We start from the raw sequence: 20,146 nt of genomic DNA, 5'->3' as shown, positions 1-20,146 counted from the left end.
TTGCCAAATATTAGTTTGCGGGTAAATATCTACTAAAGTTAAGTTTATAAATGGCTGTTTAAGAAGTTTGGAAATGAGGTCTACAGGGTGTTGAAAGTTAATGCACATCTCACTTTGTCAGTCCACATCACCACGGAATGCCATGCCAGCTCTCAGATTCACAGACATCATCAAAAGCTATGACACAGGAATTCTTTTTAAATCTAAAATGCATTGAATGTGTTCTAGGTTTATATATTAAAACTTTCCATAGAAAACAACACCATTTACCTTGACACTGTGATTTTTGGAATAAAGTTGCCATTTAAGCACAAATTAATGACTTGCATAATTAATATATGTGTAATTCCTCACAAAAACCTCAAAAGATGGGCTATTTTTAGCTTGCATTTTGCAGATGAGAAAGCAGGCTCAGAATGTAAAAAATGTTTGTAATATTACAAAGAGAATACATGAAGAAGCTAGAATTTGGGCTCATACTCATTTTACTAAAACACTTTTAGAAGCAAAGTAAACTTAGCTCATGAAATTATCCTTTTCTAAACATAGCTAAATATGATGCATGAGTGTATCATCTAATAACTTCATACAAAGTTGTGTTTATAATGAAAAATTTAGCTACCAACATATACAATCAAATAGGTATCCAAAAAAAGGGAGGAAGGAAAATCTAAAATTTAAATCAATCCTAATGAGTGATAAATACTCTAGTCATTGTGTAACTCCTTTGGTTTAAATTTAAATAATGTCAAGTGTAAATCCTGGTTTACACAATTCAGGAACAACTAAAAGTTAGACAGCCTACTCAGGCTCTAATTAAATAGAAGAAACGGGTACAAAGGAACTAATTTTTTTTTTAAATACCACTATTGGAATTCAACTTCAAAAAGATATTTCATGAAGAGACAGTACAGCTTGTAAGGTTCCTTCTATCTCAAATTACTCTGATGAATGCCTGATAAAACTTGAGATTTACCACTGGGTAACAAGAGGTAGCTAATAATTCTACATGAAAACTCAGAATGGTCTTTTGTTCCCTTTGTTTAAAATACAGCCTCTAGTGAAAAACAAGAATGTCTAGTTAAGAAAAAGGAGGCTCTTGTCTGAGCAAAAATTAAATTTAAATATTCTGCTTCTTACCTGAATATTCCAAATCCTCTACAATCACCTCCTATTCACTAAAAGACTATAGAGGGCACTGTTGCATCAGCTTTGAAGCTTTACAATAGAAGCCTAGAAAAACTGTAATGTGCAATTTCTTTAAAGGGTCAAATGCATGGAAATCTACTAAGCCTAATATAAGGAAAAAACCCGAAATGTATGTTTTTCTAAAATAGGCTGGACTTCAATGGGACAAAAAAAAAACTTAACAAAAACAACTGTCAAATTGAGAACACTGCACTGCACACATTTTATATTTCCCTTTGTAGTGCTTTCATGAGAAAGGTAACTAATCATTGCACCTCCTTATCCAATGGAAACAGCACCCCAGTGCAGAATCCTCTTCACAATCAATAGCAAAATAAATGTGGCACCTCATGCAGTCCTTCCATAATTCTATCAACAGAAAGAATGCAGTCTGTTTGCATACTTTTGTCTAAAAGGCCAATTCCATTTGTCCCCTGTTTGGGTAAAATGACAGCTACAGATCAATCACTCCCACATGAAAGTAAACACACTACAGAAAAACAAAACAAAAAAAGGATCAAACTGAAATCCTCACCATTTTTAAATGTAATTTTATTACACGTAAAAACTCAAAGCAAAATAGAAAAAGCGAGTTTTCCCTTATAAGCATGCATTTGTGCTGTTGTGCAATAGTACTGGGATATGAAATAAGTAAGATGCATACAACAACACTCACGAATCTTATAATTACATATGGAGTGCATTTCATTAAGCTTCCAAATATTTCCATTTTTTCACAGAATTCCTGTTAAAATTTTTTCAAACAATTCAATTAAGCACTGTGACTAAGATTTTTAAAAATTAATATGCTTGCAATATATTATGTAAGACTAGTATATAAAATATGTTTCCTATTAGACAGCTACCATTAAACTTTTCCACTTATTATTCAGAAAATTTTGTTATTGACATTACAAATAATACAAAAGTAAAAGGGAAATTAAATTATTCTATTTTGATAATTTAAAAATAATGTTCTGAATTGCTGTACCTCTGTAGAAACACTAATCTTAACCATAAAAATTACAACATCATGGCAACTAGAGATAATATGTAAAATGAGAAAGCAGGATAGTCTATTAATACTCATGAAATACGAGCACCACATCACAAGTTAGGTAAATCAATTTTAATACAGGTGCCATCAGAAACCTAACGCCTCTAATAAGGAATCCCAAATTTCCTAGGAAAACTGTATACAACTCATTGCCACTCCCAGACTTCCGGAGAGATTAACACCTCTGAAATCAAAGTGCAGAACTGTAAAAGTGTTTTTAAAAAAATCTTCAATAATATATCAACCTACTCATAAATCAAAAACAGGGGAAGGGACTTCAGATGGTATGTAGATTCCATTTTATTACAAAGGCCCCAGTTTAACAAGTTATTTTCAGCCAATAAAAGTCAAAAGTAAAGCACTGTTAAAGTGGCTAGCACTGATGCTAAGGCTTCACTTATTAACGTAACCAAAATGCTACTCGAGTGTCAGTCCCTTAAATTATTAATTTATGAGTTTTGCTTAGCCTCCTCCCAAGGCAAGGCAGTCTGTAGGTATGTTGAATGCATGTAAATAAACAGAAAGCTTTTATAATAGTCTAATAATACACTAAATATAACAAAACAACCCTTTTTAATGAACACTGAATGCACAATCTTATGAGCCAAGTTTATATAAATGGGCTATGTAATTTAAAGAAACTGTAAAATCCTTTAGTAAGGAAAGGCACAAATTCAGAAAAATTAAACATAAGCCTATTGCTTTTCACTGAGCTGATAAAATGCTTGCAATAGAATCGAAGCACTGCTGTGAGTATGAAGTGTCACATGTAATTTCAAAGAAATCTAAGAGAATATGTCTGGAACTGGGAGAAATTGTATTTGCAATACTGCTTTTCATCTACCATAAGGATGACTGTCCAAAAAAGAAAAAAAACCAACTCCCAAAATCAAGTAATGTCCTTTTAATATTCAGGATATTTAACTTGATATTTTAGTTTGCTATTATAAAAAGAAACATAGCATATTAAAATCAATTTTAGTTAACTCTAATTTATGCAAAGCTTGATTGTGAGCAATAGCTGCTAAAAGGATTCAGCATTGTTGATTCATATATAAGCATTTTACTTAACTACATTGGATAATAGCAGTACTCCTAAAGGAGTATAAAAAGCAAAGTGATTAACAGTCATTACTGTTAATTAGTGCTCACATTACATTCCTTGGGATGAATCTCCTTTAAGTTGAATACATGGAAAGTTTATTTTTGAAGGATTGCCAAACCTTGCCTAGGTAAGTATTGAAATAAGCCGTCAAATACCAGTAAGCAGAATAGAAAACAGGGACAGATCAGAATCCAATTAGTATGTCGAACTTTTTAAACAGGAAAAGGGTTGAGGGGAATGAGTAAAACTGGAAACTCATACTTCACATTCTGCCATCTCACTGATAAAAGGAGGAAATGTGTGTTTATCAAACTTGCTGTGAGTGCACAGTTCATTTGGAGTCCTGTAAACAATCGTCCAACCGCCCATTTCCAAATGCATGTGAAAATCTTGGAGAGTCAGAGCATCATATTCAGCAAGCAAGGTCATGCTAGTGATGCCCTGGAAATGGGAAATTAGGAAAACGTGGCAATCAGAGGTTTGGGGCTGACCAGAAAAGCCCTGAGGCTGGCTTACCATCTTTCACCACCAGTCAGGCTGTCTCTGCTTATTCAGTATTAACACAACAGGGCTGCAAGTGAATGAAAAGAACTCCACACACCTAACTGGGACATTGGCTTTCTTGTTTAGAAAATGATAGGCATTTGTCACAGGAAAAAAAGGAGAAGAAAAACTCAAACACAGCTTTCAAGAACCAGCTCTGAAAGAAAAACAGGCTCCTGGTGAACCTTCAGAAAAGGACCTTGGGAATGGCGACATCCTGTTGATTATCAGGTTTCCTTTCCTCCTATACCATTCTGTGCATTTCAAAATGGAGTTCAAATATTCAACAAAGAGGTTTCAAAAGCAATGCATGTTTGCTATAAGAAAAATAATGTAAACATTCAAATGTGCAAAAGTTATACACAATAATTTCCACATACAGATTTAATATATATATTCTTCAGACATTTTCTACACATATATTTGTACAAATACACTTACAAAAATGTAGAGTTTTGGTAATTTATTTCCTTCTCTTAATAATAAATACAGATATATTTCTGCAATTTTATTTTTGATGCAGCATAGTATGCCATTGTTTAGATACACCATAATTTGCCAATCATTTCTAAACTGAGTTGCACATCTTTAGTTTTTTCTTTAGAATATATTCCCCAAAAATGGAACGGCTTGGTAAAGAGACAGTGCATTTTTTGTATCTGATGAGTTCTGTGAAATTCCCCTCAGAATGGCTGAACCAGTTTACAGGGCTGCTGGCAGCATATGAGGGTATCCATTTTTTCTTGTACCAATAGCATCTCTAGATCCTACCAAAGTGCTAAGTGCAATTGTTTTGGCTGTATGGATTTCTTTTTCTTTGAAATACCTGTTCATATCCTTATCCCATTTCTTTATTTGGAAGCCAGCTTTTAAACATCTAAAAATTTGCTAGGGATTACTTATCAAATGATGTCCTGATTATTTTAAAGAGGAGATAGTGATTGTATGGATATTGAAAGGCCCTATTAAGGTGGGTAACTTTGCATGAAACTATTTTACAACAATTATATTACAGAAGGGATGTCTCAACCTACCCAAAAAAGAAAAATTAAAAACTGAACTGGTGTTGCAAATATAAATATTATCTCACTGAAGCTACCTTTGCTTTCCTAAATAGGAAATTCTATTACACTAAGCTGGTATCACCAGCAATGTTTTGTTGCTGCTGTTGTCTTTTTTGCTTTTATATTATTCCAGGGAAAAATTTAAATAAACAAAAAATCAAGATGCTTTATTAACTATTTTTATATGTCAAGGAAAGAGACTGTAATTATGGATGATTGACAAGTTCCTCACACTACTCTCTTTGATCAAGTATTCTGGAGAAAATTACCGAGTATATGAGAAAAATTTAAAAATATCCCCCACCCCAAAAAATCCATTCAATTTATAACTGCTTCTCACAGAAGAAACTGACAAAGTAACTAAATATACTATAGTAATTTGTAATTCACCTTCAGAAACAGGTATAAATTAGAATACAATTGCAAGCTGCAAATAATGTCTTTTCTTTTTTAGACAAACAATGCTTCAAAACTTGAAAAGCTGTTACTGAGAACAGTGCATCTCAAACTATGTTAAGAACCATATTTAAAAAATTCTAAACCTTTGTAGACTGTAACTATGTAAAATACAATTAAAATGAATTAACAAAAATTAAAAAATTTTAAAAGATATAAAATGCAAGGCCACATTTTTATTAGATTCAACACATAATATAAAATTATTCTCAAGTAAGTATAAAAGATTCTCAAAGCTTTGTTTCAATTTCTATAAATAGCTGACCTTGAACCAATAACAAACACTTCATGGACCAACACCAGCCCCTAGACCACACTTTGAGCAACAATGATCTAAAATTATTCTGAGAGCTTTCAAATGAGATCAAACACAGATACATCACTTTCATCTTAATAACCCCAGTCTCCTTATCAAAACACATGCCTGCCCCTCTGTCTCATTGTTAAGTCACATATGTCTTATTGGTGTATATATGTATATATATGTAATATCTGTATGAATTAACATAAATGTAATGCTGGGAGGTAGCAGAGTGTAGTAATTAAAAGTACATGCTCTGCCTGACCAGGCAGTGGTGCAGTGGGTAGAGAGACCACCTGGGATGCTGAGGACCCAGGTTGCCGGCTTGAGCGCAGGCTTACCAGCTTGAGTGCAAGAACATAGGCATGACCCCACGGTTGCTGCCTTGAGCCCAAGGTCACTGGCTTGAGCAAGGGGTGACTGGCTTGGCCAGAGTCCCCAGGTCAAGGCACATATGAGAAAGCAGTCAATGAACAACTAAGGTGCTGTAACTAGGAGTTGATGCTTCTCTTCTTTCTCCTTTCCTGTTTGTCCCTGTCTATCCCTCTCTCTATCTCTCTCTCTCTATAAAAACAAACAAACAAAAAAAGTACCTGTTCTATCACTTTCTAGCTGTGCAACCTTGGACAAGTTACTTATCTTCTCTATATCTCAGCTTATTTATCTGCAAAATAGGAATAATAAACTGAGTTGATATAGGACAAATTATTGTAGAATACACTGTATAGAGCATATAAAAGTAGTACTACATAAACAATAGCAATTATTATTATAATAGACAAAAATATTTGAAAAGTTCACAGGGCTCTTGCCTTGCTATCAATCAATATAAAGAAGAAACCAAATATAGTAAGTTGCGTGGTTTACAGTGTCCACACCAAAAAAATACAAAGAACCAAAAAAACCCCAAACAAACTGAAAACAAAGAACAACAACAAAAAGACTATCCAATATTTATAGTAAGGAAAACATTACAAAGACAAAGACCTGAAATTTCACCCTGGGATCATCAAAAAGTTAAATGTGTGATACGATGAAAATTCTCAACAGCTTCCCTAACACAATATAAAACAAAAAAACTTTGAGCACCTCATATGAACAAGGCACCATGATAGCCACTACAAAGTATCCGAAGTTGAAAACACATAGTCCATGCTTTCTAAAGGTTATAAACTAACAAGAGAGATATATTTTATACAAATAATTGTGTAAAGCAAGGCATAATGTAATAACTACCCAAAAGAGTAACTAAATGCAAAAGAAATTTAAAAAAAAAGTTACACTTAAGAAAATCAGGAACAATCTCTATTGCATCCCGATCCTTCTCTCCTTCAACATAAAATCTGAAGGCCTATTAAGAACCAGCCGGAATACATAAAGAGGAGTCCAAGCTTATTTTTTCTTTGGTCCCCATCACTTCTTAAGTGAATTTAGAAGTGAGTTTAAGATGCTACTTTGCGCTATATTATCTTTGAGAACTTCATGTCCTTTTTGAGAGGGGCATGGCATCCCAGCTGCACTCAGGGGCTACCTCCATGCTACTCTTCTCCTTCACCCTTTAGAAACACCAGCAACACCAGAAACACCTCTGACCTCACAGTGCATAGCAGGGTATGCATTATAGGTTCAGAAGACAACTGATTCCTGGCTTGAGCAATCATGAATACCCCAGGCTACAAAGGTTTCTGCAATGATAGGTAAAATAATAGTTCTTACTTAAGAGACCAGACCACTGAGATTATGATAAAAAATTGAACCTCTCCCCAGAAAAAATTTTTGAATAAAATTTTAGAGTTCAAAACACCTTTCCTCTCTAGATTAAGAAATACTGTCTTAAAGTATCATATTATCCTGCATTAAAGTCTACTACACTGATTCTTATTAGCTTTCTGTGATTGAGTCCAGGTTTTATGACCACTCAAATCAGTAGGTGAAGGTTAAGGAAGTCAAAAAATAACTATAAAACCAATAAATATTATTAAAGGAGCTAAATTGTGAAAGGTTTATAAGGGAAGACCATGGGTTATTTATCAAATAATGATGATTCGCCTTCTCCTCTTCACCTCCCTGCAAAATTAATATGTAGAAAAGAATCCACAAGAGAACCAGTCTTAGACTAGACCACAGACCATTCCACTTGTTGTAGAACCAATCCTATGGTAGGTAGCAAAAATTTCTGCACAAGAGAAATAATAAATGTCTAACAGATAGTTGCTGCTGCTTCTCATTTGTCAACTTATTTTTACAGAAATCTCTAAGGGTCAATATCAGCAGAATTTATCAAGGTTAGATAAGCTGAACTTTGTTCAGTGAGTGTAACAACAGCTCTCTAAGCACTCACTGTGTGCAAGTGAGTACATCACGTGCCCACAGGCCCAGCACTGTAGATTCTATGGGTAAGTGTGGTATAATCTGCTGGCATTGAGAGCTAACTGTTCTTACATACAGGAGTGAGCATGATAGGCAGATTATTCTACTACCTTTAGACAGTCAAAGAGCCACTTTTTAAATCTCTTAGTTTTTTATATACTGTCAAAATTCTAAATTCTCTAAACTCAGTTCATGTAACTTCCAATAGAAGTCCTTGCTTGAGGCTTTTTACAAATGAGTTAATGGAAAATATGCTGTTTTAATTATAAGTTAAATCCTAAAAGAACATGTCAAAAATAATTTTTAATAGAAAGAAAACATCTGCTAATAAGAACTCTGCCATTTTTTAATTCATTTCTTTATCTGCTTTTGAAATAACCCATGCCTCAGTTTACTCATGTAGGAAACTAGATAAAAGTAATTCCTCATGTTTCTTGGAATGCTGAATCACTGACTAAAAGAGCATACAAGAGACTCGGGACAGCCCAAAATTATAGGCAACAAATGCCGAAGAATAAATTCAATCCAGTATATAATACAGTGTAAATTTGCCCCCATTAAAACCTCTTTCACAATTTGAACGATTATCATTCTTTTTCTTCTCTGCATTAACATACTAATAAAGTCAAGAGGAATTACAGTCATCTCAATGCCAACTTGCAGTTACTATTTAATAATAGTATACTAATGGAACTTTGTATGCAATTGCAAAAAATGACTTTATTCAGCTTGACTGGATTATTTTGGAAGCAAGGGACTAAAGAAGAAAGGAGACCTGAGACTGCCATGAAATGGGCAAGCAAAGAAAAAAAGAAAAACTAATTTATACAGCAGCTGTATTTCTAGAAACCTAAAGAGGGTCTCATGTTTTCTCATTTATTCTCACAACAAATAAGCAAAACAACAAGAAAGCTATATCTGCATTTTACAGATGGATAACAATTCCATAGGAGTGCAGTACCATATACAATGTCTTCAGAGTCTAAGAGTTGTATGGAGTCCAAAAGGGAATGAAATTCAATCCCTGCCCCTCAAGGTACTTCTAACATTAAAACACATACACACACACACACACAATATAAAATAAAAATAAAAACAACAACCAGTAAGTAGTCCTGTATGTAAAGACAAATTAAGTACTGTAAGATATAAAATGTCTTATGAAGGTTCCAGAGAGGAAGACACTATACTTAGTGGGGGCAAACCAAAGAAGATATCAAAAAGGAGATGCCAAGTAAAAGAACAAACTGGAGTGTCCCTGGCCAGTTAGCTCAGTCAGTTAGGAGTGTCCTCCCTAAATAACAATGTTGCGGGTTTGATCCCCAGCCAGGGCACACAAGGAAAGCAACCAATAAATGCATGACTGAGTGACACAACAAATGAATGCTTCCCTTCCTCCTCCACTCTCTCTCCCTTCCAAAAATAAAAAATAAAAAAGAATGAGGAGAGAAATGGCGGCATGAGGAATACTCCCAATCTCTCCCCTTGAAAGTTCAACAAATTCAACAACTAAACACAGAGAAAAAAAATCTCAGGAGCACCTGAAATATACACCACTAGACAAAGGCATGATTGGGTGAAAAGGTGGCTGAAAATAAAATTCACTCAGAAGGAAATAAGACGGAGAATGGGGTATTTAACTTCATCACTGATCTGAGGAAGGGGCACTTTTGTTTGGAGCTAGGCAAAGTGGAGAGACTGAGATAGAAAGGAAGGAGCTGAGTTAGGATAGGTGCTCAAACAAAAGAAAGAACACACCAGCTCTGCCTGAGATCAGGGAGGCTGGGTGCCCGCATGGGCAACTGACTCCACCAAGAGTTAACAGCACAAGGTACTAGCGTGGGCCAGTGGGACTGTCTGTGCATTCCTGGCTCCATGATCTCTGGTGGTGCTGTGCGAGCAGCTCCAGCTAGTATCACCGGCACCAGGCGTGCGCACAGGTCTGATTGCTTAGCTCAAGATAATCAAAGCTAGGCACCTGCGTGGTCCGATGCAAGCATCTTTGAGCATTCCTGGTTTCACAATAACTGGCGCTGGGCACGTGCACAGGACAAAATCCTTAGCCTGAGACTGCCCGCGCTGAGTGCATGCAAGCGTCTCTGTATTCCCGGCTCCGCCTGAAATCACAGGCACTGGGCGCCCGAGCCAGCCATTGCAAGCATCTGTGTGCATTGCTGGAGTCTGGGAGCTGAACACAGATGTGGCCTACCGAGGCTACCAACCAGCACGGGTGAGAGAAGCACGTGGAGATCAGACTCATAGTGCACTGAGGTGTGCTATATCTGCCCGCCCGCCCATAGAATAGTGTAGCAGGAAGGCGCTTGATCTGCGATCTGCCCCCAGCCCTGCCTGCTCTTGCTGGTGGCTCTCATTGCCACTGCCTTGCCCAGAACTGTGCTTTGAGCAGTACTAAAGGACGGATCTGACTAGGCATAGCTCCCCTTCTCTGCAAACAGTAGCTGAGGTGAATCTCACAGTTAAGTCCAAAGGCTGCTAACTCCGGTGGGATGGTGGTGGCGAGAGGCACCTGGAGGACTGAGACTGCTATTGTTAGAGCCTTATAGCCCTGATAAGCCCCGCCTAACGACTGGACTGAGGCAAAGCCTACGTCATTACCACAGCGACACACCAGCAGACACACAGAGCCACACAGAGGTAAAACATGTAAGTGCCACCAGCCGAAAAAAAAGAAGTTACCTCTCAAAACCAGGAAAAAATTGGTTTTTTAACACTTTTTGTCATTTTTTCTTCTTTCCATTTTCTTCCCACCTTTTTTTTTCCTTTTGAACTTCATTATTCATAATTGTTACATTTTTCATTCCTATTTTTTGTGAGGGTTTCATTTCAGAAACCTTTACTTCTTTTTTGTTTGTTTTGTTCTTTTTCTCTCACTCTTTCTTTTTCATTTTTTCTCTTCTTTCTCTTCTTTCTTTCTTTCTTTCTTTCTATTTTTTCCCCTCTCATCCAAACATCATTTATAATCAAATTATTAAATTTTGGACTCATATATTTCTTTGTGGCATTTTACTTGATTTTTACTTCATTTTTTCCTTTTTTTCATTTTTCCTCAGTTCCTGCTCCTTATTCTCTGTAGTTTTTGTTCCACTTATTATAAAATTTTCATTTTTCACTGTATGTTTTCATGTTTTTAAAATTATCTCTTATCAGTGTTATTATCAATACCACTCTCAAATGCCATTAGGGAAAAAGAAATCAAATATCATGGATACAAAAGACAGAGATGTAGCTCAGATAGGTGATGAAAAAGCTCTAGAAAAAATATCAATTGCCCTGGATGGTTGGCTCAGCGGTAGAGCGTCAGCCTGGCGTGCGGGGGACCTGGGTTATATTCCCGGCCAGGGCACACAGGAGAAGCGCTCATCTGCTTCTCCACCCCCCACTCCTTCCTCTCTGTCTCTCTCTTCCCCTCCCGCAGCCAAGGCTCCATTGGAGCAAAGATGGCCCGGGCACTGGGGATGGCTCCTTGGCCTTTGCCCCAGGCGCTAGAGTGGCTCTGGCCGCAGCAGAGCGATGCCCCGGAGGGGCAGAGCATCACCCCCTGGTGGGCAGAGTGTCACCCCTGGTAGGCGTGCCAGGTGGATCCCGGTCGGGCACATGCGGGAGTCTGTCTGACTATCTCTCCCCGTTTCCAGCTTCAGAAAAAATACAAAAAAAAAAAAAAATCAATTACGTGGAAACCTTGAAATTAAATGACAGAGAATTCAAAATTGAAGTTAGCTCAAAAAACAATGTAATGAACAAAGAGTACTTCACCAAGGAAATTGAAACTATAAAAAGAAACCAAACAGAGATGAAAAACTCAATACATGAACTGAAAAATGAGGTAACAAGCTTAGCTAATAGAACAGGCCAGATAGAGGAGAGAATTAGTGACACAGAAGACAGGCAACTAGAGATACTACAGAGAGAAGAGGAGAGAGACTCAGAAATTTAAAAAAAAATGAGAAAACCCTACAAAAATTGTCTGACCCATCAGAAAGAGCAATATAAGAATAATGGGTTTATCAAAAAGAGAAGAGAGAGAAAAAGGAGTGGAGAACATATTCAAACAATCTATGAGAACTTCCCAAGTCTGTGGAAAGATTAGAGCCTCGAATCCAAGAATCAAACAGAACACCGAGTTACCTTAACCTAAACTGACATACTCCAAGGCACAACATAATGAAATTATCACAAATCAAAGACAAAGAAAAATCCTCAAGGCATCCAGGGAAAAGAATAATACAACATATAAAGGAAGGCCCATTAGGCTATCATCAGATTTCTCAGCAGAAACCCTATAATCCAGAAGAGAGTGGACCCCAATATTTACAGTACTGAAAGAGAGAAACTTCCAGCCAAGAATACTATATCCATCAAAGCTATCCTTCATATATGAAGGGGAAATAAAAACATTCACAGATATAGAGAAGATAATGGAATTTATCACCAGAAAACCCTTACTTCAGGAAATACTAAAGGGGGTTATCTAACCAGATAAAAAGAACAAAACAAAACAGTATCACAAGTAAAAGCTCCAACAAGATCACAATAAAAACAAGACTAATCTGTGACAACAAACACATAACAGGAGAGAGGACAAAGATTAGCAGTAGCAAAGGAGGATGTAGTACAGAAGCACTCTTGAAATAATGGACTGAAATAAATATGATATATATTCTTTTAATTACCTAATGGTAACCACCGCTGAAAATACCACTACTGAAACACATAGCTTAAAAAAAGAAGAAACAGAAGAAAGAAGTATAGAATACAACCAAACAAAAACAAATGGCAGTAAAACAAAAGAGAAAAGTCAAAAAAGAAACAGAGCTATCATAAAGCAATATATAAAATGGCAAGAGGAAACCCTCAAGTGCCAATAATTACATTAAATGTAAATGGATTGGACTCACCAATAAAAAGGCACTGAGAAGCAGAGTAGATCAAAAGAGAAAATCCAACTGTATGCTACCTTCAAGAAACACATCTAAACTGCAAGAATAAAAACAGATTCAAAGTGAAAGGTTGGAAAATGATTCTCCAAGCAAATAATATCCAAAGAAAAGCAGGTGTAGCCATACTTATATCTAACAATGCTGACAAGACAACAAAGGTAATCAGAGACAAAGATGGTAATTTTATAATGATAAAGGGGTCATTGAATCAAGAAGACATAACACTTCTTAATATATATGCATCAAACCAAGGAGCACCAAAGTATATAAGACATCTACTAATTGATCTAAATATGTGATCATATTTGGAGACCTCAGTATACCACTGACGGCTCTAGATCACTCATCCAAACAGAAAATCAATAAAGAAATATTGGCCTTAAATGAAACACTATAACAACTGGATATGATAGACATCTACAGGACATTTCATCCCAAAACATCAGAGTATATATTTTTCTCCAGTGTACATGGAAAATTCTCAAGAATTGACCATATGCTGGGCCACAAAAATAACATCAACAAATTCAGAAAGACTGAAATTATACCAAGCATATTCTCTGACCATAAAGCTTTGAAACTAGGATTCAACTTCAAAAAAGAAACAAACCCATAAAAATGTGGAAATTAAACAACATACTTCTAAAAAATGACGGGGTCAAAGAAGAAATAAAAGAGATCAAAAGATATATACAGACAAATGAAAATTACAACACGACTTATCAGAATCTCTGGGATGAAGCAAAAGCAGTAACAAGAGAGAAGTTCATATCATTACAGACTTGTATGAACAAAGAGAGAGGCCCAGTAAACAACTTAACATCAAATCTTAAGGAACAAGAAAAACAAAAACAAAGGCAAACCAAAACCAGCAGAAGAAAGGGTATAATAAAAATTAGAGCAGAGATAAATGAAATAGAGGAGAGGAAAACTATAGAAAAAAATCAATAAAACAAGGAGCACGTTCTTTGAGAAGATCAACAAAATTGACAAACCCTTAGCAAGACTCACTAAGGAAAAAAGAAAAAGGACTCATATAAACAAAATCCAAAATGAAAGAGGAGAAATCACCACAGATATCATAAATATACAAAGGATTATTGTACAATACTATGAACACCACACTATATGCCACCACATTTAACAATTTAGAAGAAATGGATAAATTCCTAGAACAATACAATCTTCCTAGACTTAACTATGAAGTAGAAAACCTAAACAGACCCATTAGTAGGGAAGAAATAGAAACAACTATCAAAAACCTCCCAAAAAATAAATGTCCAGGGCCAGATGGCTATACTAGTGAATTCTATCAAACATTTAAAGATTTGGTTCCTATCCTTCTCAAAGTCTTCCAAAAAAATTAAAGAAGCAGCAATATTTTCAAACACATTTTATGAGGCCAACAGAACCCTCATACCAAAATCTGGCAAGGACAACACAAAAAAAGAAAACTATTGTACAAACCAACATTTCTAATAAATACAGATGCAAAAATCCTAAACAAAATTTAGCAAATTGAATACAACACATTAAAAAAATAATTCACCATGATCAAGTGGGATTTATCCCAGATTCACAAGGATGGTTCAACATATGTAAAATAATTAATGTAATACACCATATCAACAAAACAAAGAATAAAAACTATATGATACTATCAACAGATGCAAAAAAGGCATTCGATAAAATACATCATTTTATGTTTAAGACACTCAACAAAATGGGAATAGAAGGAAAATATCTCAAAATAATAATGGCCATTTATGACAAACCATCAGCTAATATTATATTAAATGGCAAAAAACTGAAAAGTTTTCCTCTAAAATCAGGAACAAGACAAGGCTGCCCACTCTCTCCGCTATTTAACATAGTGTTGGAAGTTCTAGCCAGAGCAATCAGACAAGAGAAAGAAATAAAAGGCATTCATATTGAGAAAGAAGAAGTAAAGGTTTCACTTTTTGCAGATGATATCATTACCTGTATATAGAAAACCCCAAAGACTCCACAGAAAGGCTATTAGAAATGATAAACAAATACAGTAAGGTGGCAGGGTACAAAATTAATATAAAGAAGTCTATTACTTTCTTGTATGCCAATAATGAAACTTCAGAAAATGAACTCAAAAAATAATCTCTCTTATGGTTACAACAAAAAAAATATCTAGGAATAAACATAACAAAAAATGTAAAGGACCTATATTATGAAAACTACAAAGGATTATTAAAGGAAATCAAAAAAGACACAAAGAAATGAAAAAAAATATTCCTTGTTCTTGGATAGGAAGAATAAATATAGCTAAAATGGCCATATTACCCAAAGCAATATACAAATTTAATGCAATTCCCATCAAAATTCCAGTCATTTCTTAAGAGAATGGAACAAAAAATCATTAGGTTTATATGGAATCATAAAAAACCCTGAATAGCCAAAGTAATATTAAGGAAAAAAAAAACCCAACAAAGCAGGGGGCATTACAATACCTGACTTCAAATTATACTACAGAGCCACAATAATAAAAACAGCATGGTATTGGCAGAAAAATAGACACACAGGCCAATGGAACAGAATAGAGAGCCCACAAATAAAACCACATGTATATGGTCAAATCATCTTTGATAAAAGATCCAAAAACATACAATGGAGAAAAGAAAGCCTCTTCAATAACTAGTGCTGGGAAAATTGGAAAGCCACATGCAAAATAATGAAATGACTACAGTTTGTCAGCTTGTACAAAAACTAACTCAAAATGGATCAAAGACCTAAATATAAGATCTGAAACAATAAATTACATAGAAGAAAACATAGGTACTAAACTCATGGACCTTGGCTGTAGAGAACATTTTAAGAATTTGACTCCAAAGGCAAGGGAAGCAAAGTCAAAGATAAATATATGGAACTACAGCAGCCTAAGAAGCTTCTGCACAGCAAAAGAGACTGACAACAAAACAGCCAGCCAACTAAATGGGAGATATTTTCAAACAACAGCTCAGATAAGGGCCTAATATCCAAAATATACAAAGAACTAACAAATCTCAACATGCAAACAATCCAATAAAGAAATGGGAAGAGGACATGAACAGACACTTCTCTCAAGAAGAAATAGAAATGGCCAATAGATATATGAAAATTGCTCATCTTCATAGCTATTAGAGAAATGCAAATGAAAACTACAATGAGCCTGACCAGGCAGTGGCACAATGGATAGAGCGTGAGACTGGGATGCAGACGACCCAGGTTCGAGACCCCGAGGTTGCCAGTTTGAGCGCGGGCTCATCTAGTTTGAGCAAGGCTCACCAGCTTGAGCCCAAGCAGGCTGGCTTGAGCAAGGAGTCACTTGGTCTGCTATAGCCCCATGGTCAAGGAACATATGAGAAAGCAATCAATGAACAACTAAATTGCTGTAACAAAGAACTAATGATTGATCCTTCTCATCTCTCTCCATTCTGTCTGTCTGTCCCTATCTATCCTTCTCTTTGACTCTCTCTCTGTCTGTTTAAAAAAAACAAAAAAACCCACAAAACAATAACAACAAAAACTACAATGAGATACCACCTCACACCTGTTAGATTAGCTTTTATCAACAAGACAGGTAATAACAAGTGTTGGAGAGGCTGTGGAGGAAAAGGAACCCTCATCCACTGTTGGTAGGAATGTAAATTAGTACAACCATTATGGAAGAAAGTATGGTGGTTCCTCAAAAAATTAAGAATAGAACTACCATATGACACAGCAATCCCTCTACTGGGTATATATCCCCAAAACTCAAAAACAGTGGTACTTAAAGACACATGCATCCCCCTGTTCATCACAGCATTGTTTACGGTGGCCAAGATAGGGAAACAACCAAAAAGTTCTTCAATAGATGATTGGATAAAGAAGATGTGGTACATAATTACTATGGAATACTACTCAGCCAGAAGAAATGATGACATAGGATCATTTATGACAACATGGATGGACCTTGATAACATTATACTGAGTGAAATAAGTAAATCAGAAAAACTAAGAACTGTAAGATGCCTTACATAGATGGGACACAAAATTGACTCAAGGACATAGATAAGAGTGCAGCGGTTACCTGGGGGTGGGGGGTGGGGTGAGGGGAGGGGCATAAAGAAAACCAAATAAAAGGTGACTGAAGATGATTTGACTTTGGGTGATTGGTATACAATATCAAATGTCAAAATGATCTAGAGATGTTTTCTCTAAATCTATGTACTTTAGTTGACCAGTGTCACCCTATTAAAATTAATTGTCTAAAAAAAAATTTTTTTAAAAGCCCTGGCTGGAGTTGTCCCAGAACACAGAGGTTACCAGTTCAATTCCTCAGTCAGGGGCACATAGAGGAGCAGATTGATGTTCCTGTCCCTCTCTCCCTGACTTTCTCATAACAACAACAAAAAAGTAAGAAGAAAGAGGAAGAGGAGGAAGAGGAGAAAGAGGAGGAGGAGGAGGAGGACGAGGAAGAAGAAAGAAGGAAAGAAAGAAGGGAGAAAGGGAGGGAAGGAGGGAGGGAGGGGAAAAAAGAAGAAAGAAGAAGGAGGAGAAGGAACTAGAGAGAAAGGTTGTCTTTCACTAAAATGTAGCACGAAGCAGGAGAGACAGAGACTATGTGGGAGAATAACAGCCCAGTTTAGAGTGGAACACAGATTCCATGTAGGGAGAAACTGGGTGGGAAAAGAGGAAAAGTAAGTTAAAAGTCATACTACAGAGCACCTAATGGATCAATAGTGAGCAACAAACATTCATGGAGACAAATGTGACTACTTCCCTGGCAGGAGTTCACAAGGTAAATTACAGAGAATGAGAGACTGGAGAAAGACCCTAAGAAGAACACAAGCCATCAATTAATTCATAGTTCTGAAGCCAGGTTTAATCTGACATGGTGTCCTAGAGCCTACAGAACTTATTAAGACTATACTTTGTAAATAAGTGGGAGTACATCAAACTAAACAGCTTCTGGAGAGCAAAGAGCACCATAAACAAAATGAAAAGGTAACTAAACAAGTGGGATAAAATAATATCTGCAAATCACGTATCTGACAAGGGGTTAATATCTAAAAAGTACTCGGCCCTGGCCAGTAGGCTCAGTGGTAGAGCATCGCCTGGCATATGGATGTTCTGGGTTTAATGCCTTGCCAGGGTACACAGGAGAAGCGACCATCTGCTTCTTCATCCTTCCCCCCCCTCTTCCCCTCACGCAGTCATGGTTTCATTGGTTCAAGCAAATCTTCCTCTTCCCCAATGTCTCCCAAGAGCCTCTGTCTCAGGCACTAAAAATAGCTCAGTTGCCCAGCAACCAGCAACAGTAGGCCAAGCATGGCCTAGAGAGGGCTTGCCCGGTGGATCCCAGTCTGGGCGCATGCGAGAGTCGGTCTCTCTGTCTCCCCTCCTCTCAAAAAAAATAAAAATAAAAATAAAAAAAGAACTCATACAATTTAACAGCAAACAAACACTTCAATTAAAAAATGGGCAGAGGAACTGACTAGTCATTATTCCAGAGAAGACATGCAAAAGATCAACAGTTCTGTGAAAAGGAGCTCAACATCACTAATCAACAGGGAAATGAAAATATATAAAAACCACAGTAAGATATCACCTCACACCTGTTAGAATAACTTTCTCAGAAAGACAATAGATACCAAATGTTGGTGAAGATGTGGAGAAAAGGGAACACTTGTGCACTGTTGATGGGAATGTATAGTGTTCATGGAAAGAAGTATGGAGATTCTTCAAAAAATAAAAATAGAACTAACATATGACCCAGTAATCTCATTTCTGAGTATATATTCAAAGGAAATGAAAACAGAATCTTGAAGAGATAGTTGCAGCATTATCCATATTAACCAAGATATAGAAACAACCTAATCCATAAACAGATGAATAGATAAAGAATATGCAGTATAGATCATTGAATATTATTATTAAGCCATGAGAAAGAAGAAATCCTGCTGTTTACACAATAACATAAATAAAAATAAGGCATTATATTAAATAAAGTCGGACAAAGAAAGTCAAATACTGTATTGTATCACATATATGTGGAATCTGTATAAGCCAAAGTCAGAGAAACACAGTAGAGTGGTGGGTGAGTGGCCTGGCACAGAGGAAATGAGAAGGTATGATCAAAGGGTACAAACTTTCAGTTTTAAGACTAATGAATTCTGGGGATCTCATGTACAGCATGGTGACTAACAGAGCAGATCTTAAATGTTCTCACCATAAAAAAGAAATGATAATTAATTGGCAGAATGGAGGTGTTAACTAATGCTATGGTGATAATCATTTTGCAATATATAAGTGTATAAACTTAAACTTATATACTATGTCAATTATATCTCAATAAAGCTAAAACAACTTTATATTTTGCTTGATTACCAGTAAATAACTTTTCAATGTAATTACTATAATAATTAAAATCCCACCTACATGTTAAAAGCACTAATACCATACATTTGCTTCCTAGGTATTTTATTTAGTGAAGAAATAGGATAAAATATTCTAGTTGATGTGTATTACATATAACTCTATAAAGAAAATGTTAAATGTTAAATTAAAAGACTCATTGAGACTAACATTTATTAAGAGTTAATCTTGCCTGACCTGTTGTGGCACAGTGGGTAAAGCATTCAACTTGGAATGAATGCTGAGTCGCCAGTTTGAGACCCTGGGCCTGCCCGGTCAAGGCACATACGGGAAGAAACTACCATAAGTCGATGCTTCCTGCTCCTCCACAACCCCCTTTCTCCCTCCTCTCATTAAAAAAATCAATAAATAAAATCTTAAAACAAAAAAGGAAAAGAGGTAATCCTGACTGAATGAACACAGAATGATATAAAACATCTATACCATTCAGTGCCAATTAAGGAGATGACAAAGAGTGCTATAAAATTTAGAATCACAGGACAGAAGGGGGCAAAAGTAGGTTTACAGTTGTTTATACAGAATATAACACAGTAATTAATAAATAATAATACAAGAATAAACTTTTGGCCCTGGCCAGTTGGCTCAGCGGTAGAGCGTTGGCCTGGTGTGCAGGGGACCAGGGCACATAGAAGTGCCCATTTGCTTCTCCACCCGCCCCTTCCTCTCTGTCTCTCT

The 20,146-nt window shown here is 36.1% G+C and overlaps 1 protein-coding gene across 3 annotated transcripts in view; it reads right to left on the bottom strand.

The window, feature by feature from the left end:
• Positions 1-20,146, bottom strand: part of DPH6 (diphthamine biosynthesis 6) — a 213,209-nt gene that overhangs the window by 169,445 nt on the left and 23,618 nt on the right. The window contains exon 4 of one of the 3 annotated variants that reach the window (XM_066277192.1): positions 3,606-3,791. The exons of the other annotated variants lie outside the window; for them this stretch is intronic. Coding sequence (XP_066133289.1) covers positions 3,606-3,791 — 186 coding nt within the window. Of the gene's footprint in view, positions 1-3,605; positions 3,792-20,146 lie in introns of those variants that run through there. 3 annotated transcript variants of the gene reach the window in all.

This window comes from Saccopteryx bilineata, chromosome 4, assembly GCF_036850765.1.
Source record: "Saccopteryx bilineata isolate mSacBil1 chromosome 4, mSacBil1_pri_phased_curated, whole genome shotgun sequence".
NCBI classification, from domain to species: domain Eukaryota; kingdom Metazoa; phylum Chordata; class Mammalia; order Chiroptera; family Emballonuridae; genus Saccopteryx; species Saccopteryx bilineata.
Note: the sequence above shows the minus strand (reverse complement) of the source record. Positions and strands in the feature narration are given on the sequence as shown.